Source organism: Calonectris borealis, chromosome 20 (assembly GCF_964195595.1).
Source record: "Calonectris borealis chromosome 20, bCalBor7.hap1.2, whole genome shotgun sequence".
NCBI classification, from domain to species: Eukaryota; Metazoa; Chordata; class Aves; order Procellariiformes; family Procellariidae; genus Calonectris; species Calonectris borealis.
This window is the reverse complement of record NC_134331.1, coordinates 10,394,901-10,422,319: the sequence shown is the minus strand read 5'-3', so window position 1 is coordinate 10,422,319 and position 27,419 is coordinate 10,394,901. Positions and strand designations below refer to the sequence as shown.

The 27,419-nt window shown below is 52.6% G+C and overlaps 1 protein-coding gene across 1 annotated transcript; it reads left to right on the top strand.

Moving 5' to 3' along the window:
* The first annotated feature begins 135 nt into the window (after nt 1-135).
* Nucleotides 136-22,053, top strand: LOC142091044 (bMERB domain-containing protein 1-like). Its single transcript, XM_075169777.1, has 7 exons — nt 136-226; nt 6,873-6,993; nt 12,273-12,346; nt 16,891-17,005; nt 17,138-17,211; nt 17,861-18,014; nt 19,571-22,053. The coding sequence occupies exons 1-6, from the start codon at nt 151-153 to the stop codon at nt 17,977-17,979; spliced, it is 579 nt and encodes a 192-aa protein (XP_075025878.1). The 5' UTR covers nt 136-150; the 3' UTR covers nt 17,980-18,014; nt 19,571-22,053.
* Nucleotides 22,054-27,419: the final 5,366 nt, after the last annotated feature.

Here is a 27,419-nt window from a genome sequence, read left to right as displayed (position 1 = left end):
GTAACCCCGGGTGAGGCTGCAGGGGGCCCGGGGGGAGCGGGGCGCTGCGCGGGGGGCGGCGGCCGGCAGGGGGCGCGGAGCGGCGGGAGCGGAGCGGCGGGAGCCCCCGCCCGCCCCGGCGGAGCGGCGCGGAGCGGGCAGGGCTGCGGCATGGAGGGGAGCCGGACGCCCCCCCGGTACGGATCGCTGGAGTCCACCCGGTGGCCGCCCGCCGGCGCGGGGCCAGGTGAGCACGGCGGGACCGGGACGGGCGGGGGCACTGCCGGATCCAAACTTTCCCCCCCCCTCCCCCGATGGCTCCGGGACTCCCCGGGCACCCGAGCCTCGGGAGCTGGCGGGGAACCGGCGGCTTCATCCACCAAACGGAGCCCCGCGGGTGCTCCCCGTACCGGTACCGGCACCGCCGGAGCCCCCGCGCCGCGGCCATCGGGAGTGGGGCAGGAGGGATGGCGGGGGGGAGACGGACGGAGGGAAGGGGGATGGAGAGGAGGGGGGGATGGCGGGGAGGGATGAACGGAAGGGAGGATGGAGGGAGGGAAGGGCTGGATGGGGGAGAGGAGTGAATGGAAGGAGGGAAAGGATGGATGGAGGAGAGGAAGGACGGAGAGAAGGGGCTGGGTGGGAGGAGGGATGGCTGGAGGGGAGGAAGGATGGAGGGAAGGAGGGATGGCTGGAGGCAACGAACCGGTGGAAGGAGGGATGCAGCCCGCCATCCGGCTGATGCTGCTCAGAGACACACGGAGCTGCTGTGCTGCCATGCCCGGCTGAGACTGGGGTGCCCACCCTGTCCTTCGCTGCCTTTTCCCTTCTCTGACCATTTCCTCCAGTACGGGGTGGGCAGAGGGGGGACAAACTGCCCAAGGGGATTGTCCAGGGCAGAGTCCCCAACAGTGAGGTGGGAGGAAGGGGCCCAATGCTGGGCTGGGGGCAACATCCTGGGGAGGGGAGGCTCCTGCAGCCCCTCTGCCATGACATCCCTCTGACCTCTCCCCTTCCCCATCGCTTTCTACTCCCCCTTAGCCCTTTGCACCCAGCGGGATAGGGACAGGCAGCTGGAAAGGCAGGGAAGGAGGAAGGGAGCAAACTCCAGCATCCTTCTTGGCGCTACTGTGTGTGGGTGCTGCCGGTGAAGCTGCTCAGCTCGTTGGGGAGCTGTCTGAAGTTTTAGTCCTTCTCCTTTGTGCCTTTCAGCACGGCAATACGTATCCTCCCCCCACACCTCCCCTGCCTGGGAAGGGTGTCTATGGGGAGACACCTGCCCTTGAGGGGTTTGAGCACTTCCATCACCTGGATCCTCTGCTCCCAGCAGCTGGGTGACATCAGGGTGGTCCAAGGAAGGGTCAAACACTTGCTGGACTCAGGGTGCTGGGCATGGCCCGGGCCCTCGGGTGCCTGCGAGCAGGGTTGTGGTGGCTGCCATGTTTGCTCGTTCAATGCAGTTCTGTAAACTCCCAGTTCCTGGGGGACCTTCAGGCTGGGTGAGAACGTGACAATGGTTGGTATCTGTTTTTTGAATGCTGCTCTGTTGTTTGCTACCATCCCAGGAAATCGCAGGCCAACCCCGTGAAGCGCTGAGCACACGCAGCTTCTTGCCCCGCTTGTGCTCAGGAGGTGAGCAGGGGAGTGTGCACACAGCAGCGGGGTGTAAGTCATCCCAGGTTACCTCACCTGTGAACTCTGGTCTTTTTTATGGCTGTCTAACATAGCCCCAGTGGTGCTGACAGTGCCAAGGGCTGCACAAACACAGCCAGAGAGATCCCCCCTGGCTGCAACGGGCCGAGGCTGCACGTTTCTCCCTGGTTAACAAGAGGGGGCAGCTGGGGCACTGGCAGGGATACGGTGCCGTGGTTTGCAGGCTGCCTGTGGCTGTGATCTCTCCCATCTGAGTATGATGCTGTCCTCTGGGACCAGCCTGCTCAGCCGTGCGTTGGCAGTCCTGGAGGCTCGTGTCCCTCCTGCCAGGCAGTGTGGGTGACGGGGACCTCACCGCCTCTGACAAGGCTGCCCCAGAGACGGGCGGTGGGTTACCATCGCTCTCGTTACTGAGCTTGTGGAGCAAGAGCTGATTATGACGGGCTGAATGCCCTGTGCTCATGCTGCTTTCCATGGCAGAGAAAAGCACATGGCCGAGTTAAAGGCCTCTTGGGATGGAGCCCAAGTAAGGAGCTCTGATGCCCTCCCCAGGGGGCTGTCAATCAATCGCCCAACTATAATCATTAAGTAAATCGCTTGAAACTCAACCCTGCGCTGGTTGCTGCTGTGACTCATCTCAGGCTTGCTGCTGACTGTCTAAATGTTTTCACCAAAGCCATATGGAGTGGAAGTCTCTGGCTATTATACTCCTCATTAACAATACTTGCTTCCCCTGGGCCATGTGTGATGATTAGAGCATCTCCAAATTTAAATCGAAGCTTTCTGCCCTTCCTTGGTTCGCTGGGTTGAAATGGTGCCAGTCGGGGATCCTTTTGCTCGGGCAGCGCGGGGTTGATTTCTGCGTCTGGCTCCGCTGTCGTGTGTGCAGCTGTGGGAGCAAAGGGACCCCTGGGCAGCATGGCCGCCCACGGGCGTCATCCCTCTCCATCCCCGAAGGGAGACTCCAGACTGTGAACTTGATCACAGCTTTAATAAACATCCCTGCCTTAGGCCCTCGCTGGTGCCAGGCACTTAAGCGCGGTGAAGAAACGCATTCTCAGCTTTGGCAAAACCATCTCCAGTGAGATCTTTTGCCCAGCTCTCTGCTGGCAGGACGAGCTGGGTTTTAATCCCTCGTGAGCTCCAAGTGTCTGTACTTGCCATTTGTGAGTGCTGTATGGTGTCGCCGCCACCACACAGGTTCATGGGTGCATGGTGCCCTTTGGTCTCACCACCGTCTCAGGAAAGCTGTGATCTGGCCCATGCCTGTAGCTGCTGGGGTTCGGGAACTCAGCATCACCCCATATCTGCCTAGAGAAAGCATCTCCTGAGCTAGCTGGGAAGATCCATGCGCATCCCAATCGGTCATCATAGACTGATCTCATTACATGAGAGGAATTTGGATCGAGAGGAACCTCCAGAGATGTTGAGTCCAACCCCCTGCTCAAAACAGGCTTAGTAGTTAAATCAGGTTGCTCACAGCCTTGTCCAGGAGGTATTTTGGACCAAGGATGGAGAACTCACAACCTCTCTGCCCTCTGTTCTGGTGTCTGAACAACCTGAGGAGAAACATCTTCCTCACTGGAATTTCACGTTTCAACTGTGCCCATCTCCTCTTGTCTGATCTTTGTGCACCTCTGAAAGGAGTCTGGCTCCGTCTTCTCTGCATCCTTCCACTAGGTAGGTGAGTACAGCCATGAGATTCCGCTTCACCTTCTCTTCTTTGAGCTGAACAAATCTGCTTCTCTCAGCCTCTCCTCATCCGCCCCTGCCCTCTCTCAGATGTTCTGTTCTTAGTCCTGAGCAGACGCTGGCAGATGGAAGGAGTCTCCATCAGCAAGTTCATCTTACCATCCTATCAGCTGCACATTAGTCACCTGTATGGATTCACTGGTTTCTTGTGAGGTTTAGTGGATGGTTTTAGTGCAGAAGCGTAGCTCTGTGTCCCCTTGTCCAGGTGCTCCCCCCCAGGGTTCATGGGCTTCATTTTGCAGAAGCAGTCGCCTAGGACTGCCCTTCCTCTGCTTCTGCCCTGAATTAAGCAGCTCCAGGCACAACTGTCCTCTTAGAGCTTCTTGTCCAGGACTTATTGTTTTGATGAGCAGTTCCCTGGCGTGCCTGAAGACACATCTTACCTGAGACCCCGACCACACCACCCTGAAGGCACAGCCAGGGGCTGAGGAGCTTCCAGCTCGAGTCCTGCAACCATTGCTCTGCTGCATGGTGTAGACTGTCCCCATTTCACAGGATGCTCCTGACCTGCAGTGGGAGGCTGCTGGGAAGCGTCCTAAAGAAAGGTGACCAGGGAGAAGGGGAGTGTGAGGGCAACTCCTTCTGATCAGGGTGGTCCCAGCCATGCTGGCTCTGATGGGAACCCACCCACAGTCGAGCCAGGAGCTTTCTCACTCTTGTGGGCAGCTGCCTACAGGCTGAAATCACATCCCAGCCTCCTGCCGCAGATGGGGGAGAGCAACCCAGCATTGCGACCTCCTCCCGTCATGTGCACAGGCGAGGATTCACGTCTCCCATCTGGGATGGCTTCTGCTAATGAGGTTCTGGGATGAGAAGGGAGAAGAAACGATGCTGACACCTGTTTCAAGCCCTTGTGCTCACCCACTGGGGAACAGCTGGCTGATAACCTCAGCCGAATACTTCTGCCACCAGTGATCAAAGATATTCTGGGTTATTCACCCACCCACCCGGGCCAGGAATGACAGTCCCCCTCCCCCAGACCCACCCCTGTGCTCCTAGGAGTGATTAGAGTTGTCCTTGATAATGAAAGCTGCAGTAATCTCATATCTTTGTTTATTGGAGCATCTGTAAAATAATCAGCCTTGTCATTTTAGCCTGGTCACAGCAGCAACATTTAGAGCAATGCAGCTTTTTCCTGACAGGTCTAGAGCTTCACTGAAGTACAGCCGAACCCCAGGGAGTGGCTGCCTACAAGCACACGCCGGCTGTACCATCTGCACCTTCACGTGTGTCGTTACCTGCGTGCCCGCTGTCATCTGCAGGGAGACCCTGCCTGTCCCCGGCCCATGGCCCCAGCTGCTCGGCAGTGCTGGGTGCGGGTGCAGCAAAATATCCCGGGCCAGAGGGGTGGCAGAGCAGCAGGATGCTTGGGATGAGGGACCTCAGCATCCCGGTCCCCTAGCAACCGCAGTGCGGTCCCCTAGCAACCGCATCCTGGTCCTGTAGCAACCACAGTCCAGTCCCCTAGCAACCCCCTTCAGGCCCGTAGAAACAAGGCTAAGGGCGGGTTTCTCTGCAAATTTGCAGCAGAGGTATTGAGCAAGAGCTGATGGAGGGCAACGCATCCAACTCCACACCTTGTCCAACCCATCTGTTTGTTGATCTGTCCTGAGCAGGTTCCTGAGAGCATCCTGACAGCTTAGAATGGGGAATGGTCAAGGATTCAGCCGGCTGGCATTGGCTGAATGTGGCCTTTGTGGCTAGGGGAAGAGGGAGATAATCTCCAAGTAGTCCTCATTAGTTTCTAAGCCAGAAATAGCGGAAAACTATTCTTCAAACCAGTCACGCTAACCCAAACCCCTATAGTATTTCCACTATTAAACCTTCTCTGCCAGCAGCCTCAGAAACTTGCCTCACTCTGAGAATGATTTCTCAAGCGGTTTTACGTGATGGGTAGAGCAGCAGTGAGTGCAGAGTGTTTTGCCTTGTGCCTTAATGTCTTCCTGACCTGTGACACGCAGCACTGGCTTGGGTCCCGTTTGGGATCCCCAAGCCACACGCTCCATTTCTCACATCCCCACTTCCCAGACCTCGGCTGCCCGGAAAATCCTGTTTCCAGAGCTGGTGCTCCTTGGCTGTGTTTTCCCTTCTCCCTGCACGGGGAAAGTCCAAGGGCTGCAGGAAGGCAAAGTCTCGGAGGGGAGATGTGTCCCGTGGAGATTCAAAGGAAGCAGAATTTGTCCCTGATGTTTGTGATTTTTAATGTTTTCTCGTAGCCTGGCTTTGCTGTAGCTGCTGAGCCCTCCCTCCCCAGCCTGGGCTGTGTGCACGTCACGGGAGAGCCAGATTAGCCCGCGTGTGATAAATGTGCTGCTGCATGTCACTGATAACAAGCTCAGTGATGTGTCTCTGAGAGCCAGACTGGGCTGGGGGGTGGGAGCTGGCCTGGGAGCAAAACCTCAGCTATCCACGTAAAACGGGCTGGGAGCTGCTGTGGGACATGCAGGTTCGCAGGCACTGGGGCTTTTTCCCCCAGGTGAGTTGGGAAGGATGGGGGGATCTTCATCCAGCCTGTGATGGAAAGGGACCAGCTATGGGAGCTTCACGTCCACGACTCCTTAGGAGGCCCCTCTGTGCTTTATGGGCCCAGCGTTCGGTCCTGGCACATACTGGAGGACAGGCTCATGTCTCAAGCCTTGGAACAGGCTGCCCAGGGAAGTGGTGGGGTCACCATCCCTGGAAGTATTTAAAAGACGTGTAGATGAGGCGCTGAGGGACATGGTTTAGTGGGCATGGTGGTGGTGGGTTGATGGTTTGGATTCGATGATCTTAGAGGTCTTTTCCAACCTTAATGATTCTATGATTCTATGATTCTCTGGGTGTCTGTCCATGTACTGGAGATGCCTGAGGCTTATGTAGATCTGGAAAAAGAGAGAGATATTCCTGTCCTTCCCTCCAGAAGTTTTTAGCTCCCTTGGCCTCCTGTTCAGCAGAGGGGAAGACCCCCAGAAATTTGGGGCTTTCTTAGCAGTGCAGTGCCCGCCACAACATTGGTGTGAGCAGGGTGTGCTGCAAAGCCAGCACAAGCAGGCGAAAAGATGCTTGTTTCTAAGGCTCCGAGAGCTGCAAGCTCAGATGAGGTGGCCTGCTGCCCTCCGAGGTCTTCTTTCATGCCGACACTTCATGCATATTGCATGCGTGTTTGGAGCTGCACTCAGCAAGCCGAATCGGCTTTGATGCTAGGCAGCAATGAGCAGACCTGTTCCAGTGCCCAGCCTCACACAAAGCACAAATAAAGGCAAAACACGGTCGCCGGCAGCTCAGTGCCCTCGCATACGTCAGTGACTTTTCACAGTGACTGTCTCCTGTTGCAGCACCCAGCAGGGTAGCAAGAAGCCTGAAAACGAGTTTAAAACTGCACGTGCTTAGTGGTTATGCTGGTCTGGTGTTTGCAGGAGGGGTCCCTGTGACAGGCCTGTGGTCCCTGCTGTCCTCACCACGTGTTTAACATCTCCTGCTGGCTAACGTGGCTCCCGTTTCATTTGCAGAGGACGAGATTGTTTCCATGGCCGACTCAACCACCACCATCGATGACATTGAAGGGGAGCTCTTCAAAATCGAGAGGATCAGGGAGATCCTGGTGAGGAGGGAGTCAGAGCTGCGGTACATGTGAGTACCTGCCTCCTCCCGCGCTGTCCCCCCTTCCCAGGGGGACCCCAGCGTTTTCTGCTCGCCCGATCAAACACGGATCTTCCCTGGGGATGAGCAGGGCTGAGGCTGCTTTCCACCTCGTTTTCCACTTGGAAGCGCAGCCTCTCCCACTGCTCTGGCCTTGCTCTTGGAAGGGGCTTGAACGGGTCCCTGTTACAGAGCTGCCACTGATGCTGTGATGATTTGAGCTGTGCAAACAGAGTTTATGGCACAGGTTTAACTACACTAAAATGTTTCCATATTCGACCACAAGCACCCCGATTTTCCAGTGGGTCCATACTCTTTACTCTTCCTCAGTGCATGGCTCTTGGGTTGGGAAAGGACCTGAGGTTTGGTGGCTCATTGCTGCTCTCTGGAGATAGCGCTTTGCCCCAGGACGCAGGTCTCCGGCTGTTGAACAGCCACACGACCACAGTTTTCTCTCTCCGCGTTGCAATATTGCACATCCTCCCAGCTCCTCCTTTGCTCACCCATCCCCTGGCTGCCGGGGGACATCAGGAGACATCGGGGCTGGACCAGCATCGGTGCCCGATCCCGTCACCGCACTGCATCCTGCTCTCCACTCCCAGCACAGCCTTTGCAGCCAGATGCAGAGGAAAAGATCTTCTCCAGGGTCCATTTCAGTAATCAAAGCAGTTTTTGAGTAAAAATCTGGAGACCTTTCACATTTAAGGCAATCAAATAGTCACCGTGTTTCAGTGGTACTAACCAGCACTCAGAGTGATCAAGAACATTTTCCCTGGGTATATCTGGGAGGAAAAGGGCTGAGTAGCATTCATAATCTGGGTTGATTAAGCTTTTTAATACCACTAAATTGCTGTAGTCAGCCCAGTCCTGAGATCCCATGCTGTCAAGTCAACACAAAGCCTGGGATCTTTTACTGGTAATGGCAAAAATCATATTTACTGGGCTGCAGCATTTGATATGCTGCTTTTTCAGTGTGTCTGGGTCCCCACTGGTACCTGCACTACAGGGATCACCAAAGCCTGGAAATGCCTGTGTAAATCCGCTGTCTGGGGAAGCTCTGAGCTGGACTGTGGTTTAGAGGCTCAGATTTGGAGTGATGACCTCTTTGAAGCACAGATCCCCCTGAATATATTGTTGAAAGGGATTTTTGGAAATCATAAAAAGTGTCTAGTTCTTACATGCTTTCCATGGCAACTGGTGCCTAAGTCTCACAGGTGCTGTCAAAACTCACATCCTTTGCTTTCTCTTATCCCTTTATTTGTTTTCTTCCTTGGCTTGCACTTGGAAAACAAAAGGAAATCACCTACAGAAGCCACATCCTGGGGTGGGTACAGATGCAAAAGTGATCACTTGGAAGTTTGGAAACGCCAGGATTACATGTCTGGAGGCGCTGTGGGGAACTCGAGCATCGACTCTGCGGAGCGCAGCAGCGGGGAGGAGCACGGCTCTGCAAGGCAGGGAAAGCCAAGGGCTTCCCTGAGCATCGCTGCTGGAGAAGAGGGTTTCCCAGACTGGGGTTCGGCAGGACAGGGTTAAAAAAGTTGGGGACCTGAGGCTGAAAGGGTTTTTTTTCCCAATGGGGGAAAAAAATGTAATATTCAGGGTTGGTTGGATTGTGGGGCTCGGGGCGATGGACATCTCCACCGATGTGCTGCCAAACAGAGGAGTGACCTGTCTGGTCAGTCGATAGCGATCGGTGTTTTCTTCTTGTTGGAAACGTCAAACTACAATGTTCCAACATTTCTGAGACATCTACGGAAAACAATGAAGCTCCCAATATTTCTCCTTTTATAGGGCAAAAAGAAAGGTCTGATATTCCTGTGGCAGATTCAGCTCTGCCCCTCACACGCTCAGTGCTCTGATTTGGTCCCTGGGGCCAGGCAGGGGTAGCACAGCTACAGCTGATGCTGCAATAAGTTTTATCACCAGTGGCAGAAGTAATCTCAGCCCCAGCAGCAGCCTTCTGGGTGCTTGTCTTTGCAATCTCTCCCAAGTTTTATTGAAATGGGAATTTTTATTATTGCCCACTTGTTATTCTTATTATCAGTTTTTACAGAATTAAATTCCAATTAATCTTAATAATATTTCAGTTATCATTTGACTGTTTATTTTAATTTTAATAAGTGTATCACTAGTCATCAGCCTGTTGCCCATGTGTCCTGTGCAGACCTGCCCGCTGGTGCTCTTTGTACAAACTCAGGGCTCAGCCACCATAGGACTATGAGCAGGCAATAAGACCTCCCTGTTCTCCACGTGCAGCTCCCAGACATTGGCATCGGTGGTCCTGCTCAGTGCAGTATGCAAACAAATGAAGAAAAAATCTGACAGAGCCAAGAGGAAGTCTTCTCCCGCACCTGGGATGTTCTTCTCCTACAGCAATATCTCACAAGGGTCCCTTTTCATCAGTCTGTTTATTTTCCCTGCCCTAATTAATATTCCTGGTGTCCTCAGCTCAGCTGACAAAGCCGCATCTTTAAGTAGCTCCAGCAAATATGACTCATCCCAGAAGGGGTGGACAGCATGACTCAGTGGAAGGGCCAGCAGGGTTATTGAAGATGCAGACAGGGCTTTTAGTAACGCACGCTTCAAAGGCACATCTGTTCAAGGTGGCACCAGCTCATGAGTAAATCATGTATTATCTGTAGACACAGATTGTGTATTAGGGTTTCTCGTCACTCACGGCCATGGAGCTTGCTAGAAATCTCAGCTGTGCTCGTCCGGGTTGGACGATTTCTCATGTGCCCTGCAAAGCATCCAAGGAGTCCTTCTGCATCGAAGGCTTGGATGACCTTGGGAAGCTTGAGCTAAGATGCTGGGTGCTTGGTAGGGCTTAGGAGGATGTATGGTGCCTCTGTCTATGTGGAAAATGGGTCGTCTGATTCCTTGCAGTCAACATTTGGATATGCTGCTCCTCTCAGAGGCTCAGTCCAGACAGGTCGACCACTGTGCCCTGTGGTGTTGGTGCTTACCAGCTTCTTCACGAAACCAGTCACTGAACATGATGTTTAATGGCGGCAAATGCTTCCCATCCCACCTCATGTAGGCAAAGCACCGTGCACAGGGCAGCGCAGGGCCAAATCTTGTATGGACACGTCTGGTCTCCAGCTGAGAGGTTTGTGCCACCAGATATTTTCCCAGCACAGACTGCTCATGGTTCAGTGCCCACGTCTGTTGTCTAAAACATCCAGGGCTGCACTCACAAGTCTCTAAGGTCTAGGGAGCCCTTAGATACAGGTGTTCCTGAGATATCAGTGGATTAGTTGCACTGTCATAAGGAAATGCTTCTGGTCAGAGTGTCCACATCTATCTCAGGGTGATGATTGGAACCCCCTCTTCTGCTGGTGGAGCTGCTCAGCACCGTTTGAATCTGCTGCCTGACCCCAGGCCCTCTGCCATGGCGCTTCTGGTACCTTTGCTGGCTCCAAGCTCCTGGAAGACATGTATTAAGAGCATGAGGACTGATGTGTCAATGAAGGGGTTTGCTTCATGGATATGAGCAATTTCTGGTCCTCGGGGCGTGGGAGCCTGTTACACCTTGAAAATCGGGAGCTGGATTTTGGATGGAGACACTTTCTTTTAGCTTCAGGCCAGACAAGAGGTGGGGACATGCTAGATGGTCTGGCCAGAGTGGCTCAGCCACATCAGGGTAAGCCTGGAGAAAGAAGAGAAGCATCCCAAATCCCAGCTCAACAGTCCAACCCTGATCAGGAGATTCAATGCCTTGCCGCAGGGTGCGGGGTTTTTAAAAAACTCTTTTCAAATGAGCCAACAGCCAAAATCCCTGATCAGGGACTTCAGTTCCCGGGTACCGTAATGCCAAGGAATGGTGCTTCACTGCTGCTGGCTGGCTGGACTGTGCCCGAGGCTCGGGATGCCACATCAGAGCAGCATTGGCTTTTCCACATCTTCCCAGTGCGGGATAATGTATGTGGAGCCCAGGGAGGGCTCAGAGCAGGAGCAAAAGTGTCAGATGGGTTGGTCTCGTCATGCTTTGGTTGGAGATGTGGCTGGTCAAGGTTGGCCCTAGGCTGATGCAACCTTGGAGACTGCTGGAAGGGCAGACAGGGCTGGACAGCCCTTGGGTCGCTGCTCGCTGTGTGTATGAGTTGCTGGCAGAAAACAGAAGGACTTTGAGGAAAGGACCCTAAAGGGCAAAGCAAGGAAGTCTCTAAAGCCAGAGGCTGCTGGCATGAGAGAGGCCGGGAGGTGGGGAGCACAGCAGGCAGACCAGAGGCAGCTCTGGGGGTTATTGGAGTTGTGACTTGTCTCGTCTTCTGTGGTGTCACCTACCCAGGGGAGATCCTGAAGGATGGCTTGGTTCATGGTGGAGAGAGGTTTCAGCCATGAGCGCTGTCTGCTCTTGGGGTTTCCCTCACCACGGGTGAGTGCATAAAGCTCTTCAAACTGAAGCACTGATGCTCGTCATGGCCAGACACCATCGCTCCTTGGACTTGTCCAAGCCGGGCTTTTGCGAGGGCATAGGCATGCGATTTTTTAAAATAAATCAATAAATAAATTGGGTTAAGTCTTTTCTGCCAGCCCTAATGAGCAGCGAGCAGCACTTGAGCTGGTACACCCATGGAGGGGGCTGAGTGTCTGTGGTGCTTCCGAGACATCATCAAACCGCCTCCAGCACGGACAGGGCCGCACATCCCCCGTTCGCTCCATCAGCAGCTGCCGCTGACGTTTGAGTTGAGCCCATCCTGATCGGTATCTTGCTGCTGTCGTGTGGTGTGAACCAGAGGTGATTTCATTGCCTGCGGCTTCAGCAGGCTCCTTTTCTCCCGTTGAAATGACCTTGTTTCTCAGCAGACACCTGCAAAGTTTCCACATTTCCCCCCTCTGTTGTGTTTCATTTCTCTGCCGTTTTTTAATTCTGCAGAAAGGCAGTATAAAAATGTCAGATCTCTTTATATGGCAGCAGCTTCCATTTGGTTTTGTATTTTGTTGTTTGGGGATTATTTTTTGGGAGGAGGAGAAACACAGCTGCTATTGCGTGGTGGATGTGCCAGGTTTTAGTAAGGCTTCATTGCCGTTAGAGCGATGAAACTTCTTCTTTGCCAACAACCAGTGACACAACCCATGTAGCTCCAACAAAAGCTCTGAGATGAAGTGGGCTCCTGTTTCCTGTGGGAAGGCAAGTAAATCTGTGCTCCCCGCCGCGGGCACTGAGTGCATTGCCTTCCAGCGTTGGTTGGGTGTTGCTCTGGAGGTTTTGAACATTTCCTCTCCCAGTTTTTCCCTCAGTGGTTTCATTTGTGTCTCTGCAGGATGGACGACATTCAGCTTTGTAAAGAAATCAGCCGGCTGAAAAAAGAGCTTCAAAAACTCATAGCCCTTCCAGGTAAGGCTTTGTAAACCTTCAGAGAGCTGCACCCTGCCGCTGCAATCAGCAGAAAGGTTTCCATGAAATACAAGAAGCCCTTGAACAGCTCCCACCTCGGGATGCTCCCAGAGACACTGCTGCAGGCAGTGCATGAGCATCGAGAAATGTGGCTCCTTGGGTCTGACCTGAGATCTTTCTTGAGAGCTTTGCTGCTTGCAGTACTGCCAGGGAGTCCTTGTCCAGGCCTGGGCTGAAGGGCAGAGGAGACAGAAAAGGAGAAAAACCATGAGTCCTTTGAGGAAGAGCATGGGTCTGGTATAGGAGGAGGACAGGAGTTGAGTGAGGTGGCAATGAACGCCACGTACACCAAGGAGGGTCCCCAAATGAGTTGAGAGGACAAGCAGCAGACATTGTCAGACCACACCATGAAGGGGCCCCGCTGGAGGTAGCGGGAGGGGAGATGCCTCCAAAGGCCTCAGGTACGTGAAAAGCAATGAATTCTTGCTGTGGCCGTGTCAGAAATGTGTGTCAGTGATGGGGCAGATGGCAGCAGCTGCCAGGGAAGGATTCCTGGTTGCAGCCAGGGTAGGATGGGGGCTAGGGGAATGTCATGGCAAAGGGGGTCAGTGATGTCCCTGATTTAGGTGAATTGATCATTCAGGATGTTGAAAGGAGGCAAACAGTCCAGGGCAACATATGTGAAAACTTCAGCTGGGAGGAAACGCTGCTTTTGTCCCTCCCTTACCATGACCAGTGACTCTCCATGTCGCTGTCGCAGCCAGAGCCACCCTTGACCCTTCACAGCCCAGGAAAGTCCAAACCTTGGTTCGCTAAAGGATCCCCCTCAGCCAAAATATTCAAATGAAAGCACATACCAAACAGCTCAGGGTTCGAATGAGAATGAGCAAGAAAGGCTTCCCCCCAAGCTGCGTCCATCACTGTTCATAAGGCAGTGCCTCCTCCTAGCCCGTCTTCATTCAGCCCCCAGTGAGGACTTCATGTGTGTTTTCAGAACCAGATGGGAGACATATACCTGTTTATTTGTACCCATCCAAGCATTAAGATCTGGACCACCACAAGGATCTCTCTGAAGATGCTGCACCCACTGAGACCAATGAGCGCGTAGCAGGGGGCGATGCCTGGATGCAGACGAGGGACCAGCTCTGCACATCTGTTTCCCAGAGCAGCAGCTCAGCTTATCAGTTCTGTACCCAAGGTTATCGCAAAGCCAAGGGTGGCAAGAAACCTTGACCCTTTCTAATGCCACAGTTTTGCTTGTGAATCGTCAGCACGCAGTTAGAGTCCAACTGCTACGTAATATGCAGGTCTTGGTCAGTTTAGGAGGATTCTGCCATAAAAATGGGAGCTGCTTGCAAAACATAGACCTGAATCTCGTGTGGGCTTTTAATTCAAACACCTTCTCGTTCATAAAACAAGCCTTGACCTAAACGATGGCTCAGGACCAGAGATAATCTTGGCCTTTTCTGAAGCTTGAGAAATGGCTTTCCTTCGTCTGCTTTGGTCTTTCATTTCTAGCCTTTTCAGCACTCTCAGATTCAGCTGAGAGCAGAAATGCTGCTTGCATCAGGGATGCTCTTTTTGTCTTTTTTATAACTTGGCTCGAATCAGACTGTGCTGGAAAAATCCTGCAAATCTTTGGTCTTGTGAGACTATAGCAGCAGATCATTCGTAAAAATGAGCGTTGAACTTTGGTTCAGATAAAGAAGATTCAAACACGTCAGTGCTTACTCAGAGCTCGGCTAGACCTGTGGCTTGACATCTCACCAGACCAAGGTGCCTGTAATAATTCAGAGAGATACCGTGATCGTGATGGCCTCTGACATCAGCAAGTCAGAAAAAAAAAGGTGCAGCATTTATACAGCGGGTATGTTAACTCTGACATGCTCTAACTCAGGAATGCAGATTGTTAATTAACTCCAAATAGCTGGTACATTTGTGTACAGCCTGATGTTTTCAATTTGTATGGCATCCAAATGACACTGTAAAGTGCTCCTATTCCCACCGGGCAGGTGGGAGCTGCTGCACAGAGACAGTGCCCACGGCCAGGCGACTTTGCATTAACTCTTCATGGTAGAAGACCAGCAGCTGTGGTCCAGACCTTAGTCCAGATCAGCTTTCTTTGCCAGGAAGCTTGAGCTCACTCCCTGTACAAGACCACAATTGTAGGAGAAACCTTTGTTTGCTGGGGATTCTAACAACATGATGATTATGAGAAGTTCCTCCTACTCAGAGCCCTGCAGCAGCACCTCCGATCAATATATAGCAGACTTTAAACTACATAGTTTAGGTTACTGCTGAGACCCGGCCTACAGGGTTTGCTCCATACTGTGAATTTCGCTGCATTGTTATTTAGCTGAAGGAAGACTGGAGATTGATCCATCCTGTGCTGGATTGATTTTGGAGCTTGCTGCTGAATTCAGAAATGGTATTAAATAGCTGCAGCACAGACAGTCATAGCTTCCACCTAAGTAGCTCTCCATTTATATTTAACACTCCTTAACCCTATCTCTATCATTTTCACGTATCCCTCTTACCATTATGTACCAATTTATATAAGACATGTCTTCATAGTGATGTGAGAGTTTTCAGATCTTCACTTGTCGGAGTGACTCAGGGTCGGAGTGGGAGTGCGAACCCAGAGTAATGACGAATCCCAATATGGGCATGGTCATTCTCCTTTTAGTCAAACAAATATTTATCTTAACCATCTTCTTTTATCATATAACGTTACAGTCTACAGGAATTATTTACACTACAACACAAAGATCAATTCTACATGACAAAACAGTATACAAACTTAGCACTTCTAATACAGAGCTTAACTTAACACTTCTAATACAAATCTTAACTTACTAAACCTATTTTACAAAGCTTAATTTACTAAACCTATTTTCTTTTATACAAACTTAACACTTCTAATACAGAGCTTAACTTAACGCTTCTAATACAGAGATACAAACTTAACACTTCTAATACAGAGACCTTTCCTGTTCTCCATTACACAGTTCGCTTTCCTTTAAAACCTTGTTACCTTCAAAATACATTGAAACATTTCAAGTTGAAGCTTCTGCGACTGAGATGCCGACTGTCCCATAACTAATGTATAGAGTTCATACAACTTCCCTGTGGCTGCTCACCTGAATTGTCCTCCGTCCAGCTCAACAGGGGTACACCACTGGATATTTCTAATTCTTTTCTTCAAGACCTTCTTTCTTCAGGCTTTCCTTTTTCAGTCCCTGTTCGGGCACCATTTGTGGTGTAAGATGGCACAGACCCTCACATATCTATGCACAGCAATACTAGAGCCTCCATCATAACAGGGCAGTCCCACAGTCTCTCTCCATTGCCTCTCTTAAATCTTCCTTCCGGCAACGATCACATGTCTGCTCACAATTCCCTTCACCTGTTTTGGCTCTTGAATCAGCTGGTGCTCATTAGGCCACACCGCAGGGTAACCGCAAGCAGCATTCCTAACTGAGAGCTTTTTCATTTTGATGTTTACAGTTTTCTTACAGAAGGGACAACTAAGCCAGGTGTTCTGGTCTTTTCTCAAGCATATGTACGCGTCTGCTAGTTCTCAGCACACAGGCCAAAGTCCTATCTGGTCTTAGCTGAAGCTCCCGATTCCACAATTCTTCTCCACATTCACTAACTCACTGCCCAAAGATATGTGCCACAAGTGGGTCCCACCATGCTCAAGGTAGGTCAGTCTGGGGGTTCAGGTGACAACCAAGGCTAACACATTCAAAATAGCCTGGCAGACACTTGGTCATCCTTGTCCTACAGTGGGAATGGGGCTGACACTGGTTTGAAAGGTCAGATGTAGAGGATGAGATCACAGGGACCGTGTTCAGCAAGGGAATAAGGCTACAAAAACCAGTGGATCATAATGGTTTTCATGTCTCTGTATGTATGGGATAAATGGTGGTGTGAGGTGTTCCCAAGGCATCTGGGCATTGTTGATAATTCCCTATGCACGCTGGTTTCTCAGCCACGTGGAGGACCTGGCTCAGAAGTCTCTGGACCCCTACCCAGCTCAGAGCCAAGCTGAGACTGGTTGGGTGTGCTGGCATGGGAAATGCGGGTTAAGCACATCCTAGCTGAAGGATGACATCCAAGGCTGACATTTCTGAGCTTGTTGAGACAGGCTGGTACCCAGCCTCTTCAGCAGTGCATGGTGAAGACCCCAGGCAAACCATGGTCATCTTCCCCCAGAGAGGCCACCTTGTTGAGGGGACCTTCCTCTGCTCTGCAAAGCTCACAGTTGCATCTTGCAGTGCTCAGCCCCATGAAAATTTTGGGGAGAAGCTAAAAATTCAAAGTTTGATGACACCAGACCTGTCTCCTCCCAGCCAGGGTGGTTTGGGATGAGATTGTTGCTTATTTAGCAGCCTGTATCTGGATCCAGGTGCTTACTTTGGGTTGGCTTTTACCCCTGCTCTCACATCTGCTCCTGGGTCAAGCAGAAGCAGAGCAAGCTTGGCCTTGGTATGGGCAGGACGGCCCCTGTTGGTGTGTTCAATGTGTTCCCTGTGCTGCAGAGAACGAGAAGTCCAACGAGGAGAAGCAGAGGGAAGAGGAGCTGGTACAGCAGATACACAAGCTGGTGGAAACGCGGGATTTCCTGGTGGATGATGTGGAGTTTGAGAGGCTCAGGTAGCTGGGTGCAATTTATTCCTTGCACTGAGGATAGTGCAGTCTGTCCTCTGATCTGTATCATGCCTTGCCAGATGGTCCTGAATGCTTTGCTGCTCCTTTCCTGAGTGCTAACCAATCTTTTTGTCACAGGGAAAGGGAAGAAGACAAGGAAATGGCAGAGTTCCTGCAAAGTAAGCTCTCCAAAAGCTACCTCCAGAAAGCGAGTAGGTGGTTGATGAGTTTTATTCCTTGCATTGAACCTCCCTGGCAGTTTCTCCCCTTTCCTAAGCGCTCTGTCCCCAAGATTTCCTTGCTCTGCATGGGGCTAGGTTACCTGGAGGCTGTTTGTTGCTGGAGGAGGGTGTGGGGAAACGGCAACTGGGGAATGCTGGCGCTTGAGATCACATTGTGAAAACATCCCGAGTCGGCATGGATGTTATGCTTCCATTTCCCTCCTGGCATTTCCCAGCCAGCATGTCCTGTGAGAATGGGGACGAGTAGGTGTCCTTTTACGGCTGATGTGCTTCATCTGACCCTTTCCATCCAGCTCCTTACATTTCATCACACCATTAGCTAAGGTCACAAGTTGTGGTATCCATCCAGTCCTCCTTTCTTCATGGCCTCTGATGGCTACCCTCTTCCCTGTGCCGCCATCGTTGCTGGAGGAACACCTCCCCAGTGCAGTGGGAGACATTTCCAGCTCAGGGTGCCTGTGCCTGTAGCACCCATGGTGATGTGCCTCCTGGAGGCAGGAGCTCATGCCCAGCTGTGGGCCTGAAGAGGGTCAGCATCTTAGCCCTGAAAGGAGCTCTAAGAAGCAGCGGTGGGTCTGTGCTCTCATCTCCAGGCAGACACCGATTCCTCTTTCCGTAGCTCCTGCCAAAGAGAAGAAAATGACTTCCAGGGGCCAGCAAACCTCCGCACCGTACATGACCAAGACGGGCCTCACCCTGCTCAAGGAGTGCTGTGGCTTCACCTGCTCCATCATGTAGGCCAGCCCCCCTCCTCCGGACAGGACATGACCATGGTAGCGTACCCGTGCCGGGAAGCTGGGCCGGCCGAGAGGGGCTCCCTTGGCGCGCTGAACGGCCGAGTCCTGCGTGGGGTGGGTGGGCGCTGATGTCCACAGCTCCTGGTGCTGCCGGCGGGAGGCGGGAGGGACCAGCAGGCTGCCGCCCTGCTCTGGGGGGCTGCCATCGGGGAAGAGGGCTGGAGCCCCACCGAGTCCTGAGGGAAGCAGCAGTGGTTGTGGCCGGGAGGAGGCCGAGGGGCTGGAGGGAGTTGGGTGGAGCGGGAGGAGGGACGGAGGGCAGGGAGGAGCGGGGCCCGGCGCGCTGCGGGCGGCGTACCCCAGGCACCAAGGCATCTCCCTGTAAGCACGCAGAGGAGGGAGCTGTCGGTCAAAGGTACCACGGCACCGCACCCCTGGCGCTCATGGAGTTGCACCACCCATGCCTTTGTCTTCTCATAGCATCTCCTCTGAAAACCTAAGAAGCCATCGGGCCTCTCTGTCCTCGAGGATCCTCGCGTGCCTTCTCGCTGACCCTCTCGCCTGCTCCTTTTCAGCAGGTTGCAGTTAAATCACTGGCATCTGCTGACAGGTGCCCAACCGTAAAGTGATGTGCCCGTTATTTTTAAAAGAGTTTACCCAGGGCCGGGCTATGTCAGTTGTGCAGGACTATCCTCTGGCTGCCGAGGAGCAACCAGACACATCCACGTCCATTTGCCAGTGGTTCAGGACATAAACCCATTCCAAACGTTGTCACTTTGTAGAAGTCTCAGGGGGTGGCAGACCCAGAGAGAGGTGCTTCTTGCCAGCGCAGCCTGGTGTGGACTTCCCCACCTTATCCCAGGCTCACAGAGGTGGGTGGGTGGATCCCCACTGGACCAGCTCTGCCTGGCTCAAGCTGTCTCCCTACTCTTAAGCCTATGCATGACGCTGCTCCACAGCACATGCTGCCAAAATTGGTGTCTGTGGGGTGCAGACAAGTCAAGCAAGGCTTAAACAGCTTGGTGCGGGATGGAGCAAAAGCTGAACTGGTGCTGGTTGGCGAACTGAGCTCACTCCTGACAGAGTGTGGTGAGGACACAGGTGAAGCAAGTCACACCTGAGATGAAGTTATGTCTATAAGGATGTGCTTTCATACAGTTGAAGTGGAAGTCTGGGCTCCAGCACCACAGATCTGAGTCCAGACCTTACAGCTCATCACAGGGCAGCCACAAGGAGGTGAAAACACCCACCCACTGAGCTCCCACCTTCCTCCATGCCTGGGTTTCACCAGTAGGTGATGAGCATGGCCAAAGCTGAGTGCTAGGTCCCCACCGACAGCAACTGTGACAAGCACTGTGTAAGAGGAAGATGATGGTAATGGAGGTCCAGCGCGTTGTAGTCTCTGTGGGAGGATACATCTCATCCTTAATATTGCTGGATACTTCCGTTGTGGCAGGTGGCCTCACACCCAAGAGTTAGTCTCATTGGCATTATAAAGCAGGGTTGGTTCTCTAGCCATTGGAGAAGGGAGGCACCAAGGGGATCCCATGGTTGCAACCCATGGTTTTCTCTCTCTTGCCTTTCCTCCCCAGGCCTCCAGCCAGAGTCCACAATCTGCTCTCCTCCGAGAGTTTCAACTTCCCGTCATTGTTCATGCTTCCCACTGCAGCACCACCACCGAAGAGACTTCCCAAGCAGGCTGGTGCAAGCTTGAATGATGGCATGTGTCCTTGGTGCCACGTCAACAGTCGTCTCCTCCATGACATCAACAAACACCGAATTCCACCTGAGCTCAGCTTGGAAGAGGTGTGCACAGCAGCGGCAAGCAAGTCCATGACGAAGAGGAACGGTGCAGTCCTTCACCTGTACAGAGTAATAAAAAAAGCTCTGGGAGCTAATGTTTGGAGAACATTGTGCTCCACCATCCAAGACATGCTGTGGCCACAGATGATGTCTATCCTTAGCCTTGTACCACCTTGTGAGTCTCTATGGGATGATTCCTGAGGACTCTTGGTGGGGAATGTCTCTGGTCTGAGTTTCCTTGTGCTTGCATCCGTTTTATTGCAAGGTGCCCTATGGCTCTGGGTAGAGCTGAGCAAAGCGTGCAGGGCAGTCCCCAGAGCCAGCTGAATGAAGGGCTAATTCTTGGGAAGTTATCACCTGAACACACACCTGGTGTGTTGAACTACAGGCAGATGAGTTGCTTTCCCCACCTCACTATTACTGGATTCAGTTTTCAGCTCCAAGAAAAAGGAGGAAATCAGAGCAAAAGAAAAAAGGAGAAAAATTCAGAAGAACAGGGCAACATGCAGAAGGAAATGAAAACCAAATAGGAGTCTGGAAAAGTGGCAGGGGAAGGTGGAGACAGCAGGTGAGAGACACTCTCACTGCCAAGAGGGCATTCAGTCCTGCCCTCCAGTGCCCCAGCCATCGCCTCTGGGCTTGACACCATGAGCTGGACATAAAGTCCTGTGCAAAAGACTCATGGCACCCTGAGGTCACCCAGTGTCTCAGTTCCTGTTGTCCCTTCTAAGCATCCACCTGTGTTGAGATGGCACAGGGAGAGCTGCTAATGCCCATCGCGGCAGGACGGGGGCTCTCTTTCTTGCTGGCTGTGAAGGTGTCTCAAATCTCCCGCCCTGCACTTCTGCCCTGTAGGCTGCTATGGCTTTACTGGGTGTCCTGAGGTGGCCTCCCATTTGGGTGGCTGCCCAAGAGCTCTGGTTGCCTTCTGGCCAAAATGCTGATTCCTCCAGCTCAGCCCAGCTGCGTCTCGCTGTAGAGTCTTGAGACACCTTGTAAGTGTTCCTGCCTGGGTCACTGTCCGGCATGCCCATGCCAGTGAGATGGTCACAAGCCATCTGGCTCTTTCCATTGCACCTGATAGCACATTCATCCTTATAAAACACAATGCAGGTGGGATCCTTCCTAGTGCAATGCCATAAGCAGGTCCAAGTTCCTCCTGCATTTCTTTGTCAGCACTGCCAGAAAACCCAGTGTGTGGGAACCTGTTCTCTAACCTTTGCATGGGGGTTTCCACTCACTTGTCCTTCCTGAGCAATCTCCTTCCCATATGGATCTTACCAGCAGCCAGAAAAGTCCACAAACTAAACCAGTCCCTCTGCACACTCACAGAGCAGGGTGCGAAGCCCGAATGGACCGACATGGTCCCTGGTCATCTCTAGCAAACTTGACTCCGCTTTGGTTCATGTCACCGCTGAGTTGACTTCAATGGTCTCAGTCTGAAGCCTGCTTACATTTTGTGCTGCTTATTTTTAATGACCTACAGCATCCTACAAACACCACCTGCCAGTTCCTGGTGCTCTCCTTGCTTGTGGGAGGCTTCAGTGTGGGCTGGAAGGAGCACCCTGTAGATCATAGGGGCAAATTAAGTCACAGAGAGCTTCTCTCTGCTTTGCCAACCCTGTAATGGAGTGAGGTGCAGTACACAGTTGGGGCTGTTGTCCAAGCAGGGGTGACAGGCCATTATTGGTAGCATCCATCCTGGAGTTGATGGGACAGATTGGGCCACTCACTCCCTGCTCTTCCAGAAATTGTCCAGTGGCTGCTTTGCTTGGTCTCTCTGCAACCACGCACATGGTGCAATACTGGTGTTTGCTTTGATCCACCCAGACCAAAGGCTCAAGACCTAGAAGGCCCCCCTCACTGTCCTTGCCTTCCCCAGGGTCTTCTTGGGAAGGGTGAGTAACTGAGCCAGTTTGGTTGGTTGGACCGAGAGGGAGCCAAAGGCAAGGAAGAGCCCTTGATTCAAAACTTGCTCCCCGAATTCATCCCCACCTGCACCCCACAAGACACCAAGACCCAGACTTCAGCTGCTGAGCCGTGCTTGGGCAGGCAGGGAGGATGGCAGGGGGGGAGATGGGCAAGGTCCTGGCTTGTTTTGTTCTGTGTTTGCTGGCTGTGTTTGTGTGGCTGGTCATGGAGAAGGAGACAGGCTGCTGTCCTGGTCACACGATACTATTTGGCCTGTATTTCAACTGATGGCAAAGGGGTGCAGCACACGGGAGCGACACTGTTTCATGTGCATTGATTTCAACCCAAACAAATAAATGTCTGTTGGAAGCTTGGTTCGTAGATATTTTCCCCACCTGGGACCTTTGCAGAGAGATGTCTCAGGCTGTGTCACAGCAGGGTGCTTGAAGTGGAACGGAAACAAGATCCTAAAAAGTCAGGCTGGACTTTGGAGTACCCTGGTATTGCAGGACTACAGAGCAGCTCCTGCTGCTGCAGCAAGATATCCAACCCTTCCGTTTCTGGCTCTTGACGTAACATTTCACTTTGGGGCCAGGCTGAAAAATCTTTGGAAAGGCAAGAAACTGTCTCACTGGTTTAATATCCTTTCCTGCTCAGAGCCCTGAACTCTTTTCATATATTTGTTCACTGATAACAGCCTTCAGTCCTCACCAAGCCTCAATGGTAGCATTTAGAGAGGGGTTGTGGAACATCAAATGTCTTCTATATGTGGCACTTTGCTTAACGGAGCACTGAGGGGGGTCTGGCTGCACCATCTCTTCTCTTGGCCTCCCGACTCTCCCCCTCCTGTATCCCACCCCCCAGGTGCTCTCGGGAGGAGGGGCAGGACTGGCAGGCCTGCAAACTGTAGGGTCTCGTGGTTTTTGGTGTTTCCTGTCCTTGGGATGGGTGATTAAAGAACATATGAGAAGCACCTCATGGTGGACGTCCTGGAGAAGGCAAGGAGGTGGGAGATGGGCTGAGTAGGAGCAGAGAGGCGGGACAGAATCCGTGCTTCGCTGGGTCTCGTCAGTTGTGTAGGAGCAGGGAAATGTGCAGTCACTCACGGATGCGACGTGCTTTTATGCCAGTGACTGCTGAGAGGGGACCAGGCAGCTCTGGCACCCGCATCGTCTCTTGGATCAGGTGGCTGGAAACTGCGTGTACAAAAACAAAGCTCTAATTCAGGTTTAATGACTTCCATGTCTTTGCCATCTGGCACCCAATGGTGCTTGGCATGCCAAGTCCCGGATAAGTGCTAATCGTGGGGTTAACAAGCCAGCAATGTCTTCTGAAGTCACTGCTGAAGACGGTGGTCAGTGCTAGCACAGGGTTGTCCCCGTGCCTCTTTACAAAGTGCCTAAGAGGGAAGGTAGCAGATCTCCAGGTGAGAGCATCCTAAGGGATTTGGAGCTGACAGTGCCTTTCCGTACAGCCGTGCTCTGTGTAAGAGCACGTCCCTGTCACTCGGACTGCACGGTGGCCGCTCTGCATCTGGCTGCTCTGGGGCACAAGCCCCTCCAGTGGGAATCCCACCATCGGTGCTGGGGCAGAGCTGTCCGGCAGGGCAGAAAGCCCAGCAGCGAGTACTGGCGTTGCTAGCCCATGCCCACACTGATGGAATAGCAGGCAGCTCCAGAGGAAATGTTGACAGAATCCAGATTAAACCAATAACAACATCTCAACGTGCTGGGGATTTTCCATCAACAAGAGGCAAAACAGACTGCAGATTTAGCCAATACTTTAATCATCTCTTCTCTGTGCCAAGAGAAAGAAATCTTACAAAAAAATCCCACCCAAACCCAAAAAACACAATGCAAACAAATCCAAACCCTGCAGTTCCCCAAGGAGAGGGCAGGCTATTAGCACAAAAACCTTGTTTATTATACACAGCATCACAGAACTGAAACCCTGATACCTGAGTAGGTGATTTTAATCTTTGCTTCCATAGCCCACGGCATCATGAGTCACATTGGTTTCGCTTTGCCCTAGAAAGCGAAGAGAGCTGGTAGGAACTGCATCTTTGCGATTCTCAGCACACTGTGCTCGGGCAGTGGGTCCTGCCATCTCCTCTGCCGGTGCTGAGGTCCCTGAGCCAGTAGGATGGCTCCAGCAGAATGGAGAAGGGGAGCATGGTGGATGGTCCAGGAAACCCTGGCAACCCTGATAGTCCCCTCTCTGGAGCAGGACTCCAGGACCAGCACAGCTCCAGCTTGGCATCTTCTGGCATCTCACAGGTGATGAGTGCAGAGCTTGTCTTTCTGCTAGGCTGGGGCTGCCTTGGCTGGCTTTGCCTTAGCTTAGATGAGAAGTTTTCCTTCCTTTCCAGCTCCCCAGGGAAAGGGAAGAGGAAGGATGAAATGAGTTTCATAGGCTGGAGCAGCCAGTGTTTGTCCCCCACACCCCTGTAAGTCCTGGTTCCCCTTCCAGGCAAGACTGACCAAGGAGCCCTTCACCCCAGTCATGACAGTGTCAGTGCGCACTTGAGGTACCACCTTGTCCCCTTTATTCCATGGGCACCATCTCTTGCCAAGGCTTCTTGAAGAGACATCTTTAGGGGCTCCTAGTCATGTGAGGAGAGGTGAGGAACTTGGGTTATTTAGACATCTTGTAGCCATCCAGGGCACAACCTGTACTCCATAAGCTGGCCAAGCATCTCCAGTAGACTCATCTGTACAAAGACACGAATCATTTGGGCTGGAAAGTCAAAAAGTGCTGTTGTGATGGTCACATCTCTCTGAATGTGCTGCTGTCTATGAAAACCACTAGACTTGGCTCAGACAGGAATTAGATCTCCTCCGGAGCAGTCAGGGAAATACCTTCTTGTCATGCCTTCCCACCTGGGAGAAGGCCAGAGACAGCATCTCTTCTGTGTTGCCCCCTCTGTCCTTCCAGCAGCTTGGCTGGGTCTAATCCAGGCTGGTGTTAGATATAGCTTTGTCCCACCACCCTGCTCATGATAAAGACATCTGGCAGGTCTCTGGGAATAACTCCCTTCCCCTGATGTGCCCACAGAGAGAGATCCCTGGGCTTTTGGTTTCTCCCTCCACTAGCTTGTCTGCGATCCCTGTGGTGGACAGCCTGACATTGTCTCTTTTCAAAAGCTTGCTCAGCTGCTTAGAAGGTCACAGTGCTGCATCTGAGGAGCAATGCCATCTGTCCAGCTCTATGGAGGAAGAAGATTTAGTTGCAATGCCTCCCAGCAATCTAGGACTCATGCTTGGGTAAGGACTTTGCACTGGGGGGGATCTGCTATCTTTGCTCTGCTGGTGTGGCATGAATGGCGCATAAGAAAAGGCAAAATCTGCCCTCAAATTTCAGTTGCTGGTCTCTGACTTTCTAAAACCAGGCATTTCACTGTGTGGGGGGCAGGGATGGGGCCACAGAACCAAGCAGTTCCAGCAAATGATGCTGCAGAGCGGCATCCACACATGCTGTGGCTTCATGTTCAGGATGGTGAGGGCTGCTGGGGCTGAGCCCGAGCAGACAGGACATCAGGACCAGTCAGGAGCACAGGTCTTCAGCTTGGCCTTCGAGTAAGGGACATGTTGAGTGTGATGTACTGGCTGACAGATGGACACTGCCAGGCCCAGTCTGCTGAATGAAGGGAAGAAAATACATTGAAACATATCAGAAAGTGCCTGGTTGGACCTATGTGTCTCGTTGTCTTTCTGTCCTGTGTTGAAGATTCCTCAGAAGAGCTCAGCTCAGGCTGATACAGATAAGAGACAAATCTCCGAGCACTCAGTGTCCAAAGGACTTCAGGAAACCTGGGCCATCAGTCTGTCCTCTCCATAAGCCCAGCCTGGAGACAACCGTGCCCTCAGACCATCACTTGCAGAGTGGCAGACTCAGAGCTGCAGCCCCCCGTCTTCCTCGGTGGCTGGGCAGAGCTGGTCCTCTCCCATTAGCTCCCATTAGCTCCCGTCAGCTGCCACCAGCGGGATGCATCAAAGTGGGTGAGGGGGTGGTCGTGGGTGGAAGGAGAGCCGGCATCTGAGTCACCTCTCAGGATGGGTGTAAATGCTCCTGGTCCCTTTGGATATGTCACTGTGGAGATGAGATGCAAGGGCACAAACGCGCAACATCATCTCTGCTTGGATGAGTCATGAGTTGATTTTTCCAGTGCAGGCAGCAGTTCTTGGTATCATCACCTGTGCCTCTACGAGACATTTACCAACCTCTGGGACCCCTGAGGGCCTCAGCAAGGTTCACTCTCTCCTGCTTGTTTTTTTCTCTCTCTTCTGCTGCTGCATATTTGGTCTCACGGAAGAGCAAGGAAGGCCAGCATCCGAAGATGCTGGTGACTGTGGGGTGAAGGGTCTCAGATCCAGCCCTGGCACAGAGAGCTGCTGTCTCTGAGGAGGTAACATGCTCCATATGAGGCCCAGTCCCGGGGCTGAGCACTGGATCAATCCATGCAAACAAAAAGAAATATATTTACTTCCCGTTGAGAAATCGATTTTCACTGGCCTGAAGTGCTCTGCACCACCCGCCTGTCAAGGCCACCTCCGTGGTCCCAGCCACGGCAGAGAGCACAGCCAGGCTGAAGGTGTCTGCTTGCTGGGGAAGGAGGCGCAGACATGGCAGCAGGAAGGGTATGCCTTTTGGGATTTATGGGAAGTTCTTCCCATGCAAGGAATCACTGCAGACCCACAGCCCCCATGTAGGGTCTTTATCAAAGGCCCCATCTCTTCTTCATCCCTCTTATCCCCCTGAGCATCCCCCCATAACCCTCAGCTCCTGTCCCTAAGCCACGGTCCACTCTGTTGATACGGCAACTAAATACCCCTCCTTCTGGATGGCCAATGGGTAAGAAACCAACCTCTTCCCAACTCTGTCATTCACCCCCTGGGTGACCCTAGGCTCTTCTGCGCTGTTTCTGCTCCCAGACTGGGCATTTCTTTCCTCCTTGCACCCTGCGGTCCTTGGAGCAAAAACTCTGTATGTAGACACCAAGCAGACCAGGGTCCAGACCACAGTACTGGTTTCATCGTGCCTTCAATAGGACATGAATCTGGGCTCCCACCACAAGAAGTAATACGGCTCTTGACAAATGTCAGCACAGTGGGGCTCCCAGCCCACTGCAAGGAGGTGTTAACGCCAGGGCTCGCACTGCACCCACGGGCTCTGCGACCCCTTCCCCACCTGCCAGGGGTCTGGTTGCCTGTGCTCAAGGCCAGCCCTGATGTGGGACAACCATGTAACCTGGGATCAGACTGCTGGAAAAACAGGTAAGGCGTGAGAAGGAGCTGTGTGGAGCCTTCACTGGAGCTTCCCCTGCTTTGCTCAGGAGGTGCATTTATCCTTAGATCCTTGCCCTTGGTCCTTGCCTTGCAGGTAAGCCTGTGCCCAGCCTTGTACCTGGCTGATTCTCACCTTGCCTTGCTGACTTGACTTTCTGGCTTCACCTTGGACCTGCCTCATCACTGCAGACCAGTGTGGGAATCACTGGACACAGCCACGAACCCCTCTGCTCTTGCTCACATACCACGGGGCTGCGTCCTGTCGGTGAGGATATCTTCCTGCTTTGCTGTCACCTTAGCTTCTTCCCTTGAGGAGCAGCCCACTCTTGCCCCTCCCTGACAGTTATTATCCCTGCTTTACAGAATGAACATAATATAATCATTAAAGTGTAGGCACATGGTGGCTGCATAAAGTTGCAACAGCTTTTACTTTTCCTTGCCA

Coding starts and splice junctions, on each gene's coding strand:
- LOC142091044 (XM_075169777.1), top strand. CDS start 151: ATGGAGGGGAGCCGGACGCCCCCCCGGTACGGATCGCTGGAGTCCACC. Junction 12,347..16,890: donor AAAACTCATAGCCCTTCCAG/GTAAGGCTTTGT, acceptor CCTGTGCTGCAG/AGAACGAGAAGTCCAACGAG. Junction 17,212..17,860: donor AAGCTACCTCCAGAAAGCGA/GTAGGTGGTTGA, acceptor CTCTTTCCGTAG/CTCCTGCCAAAGAGAAGAAA.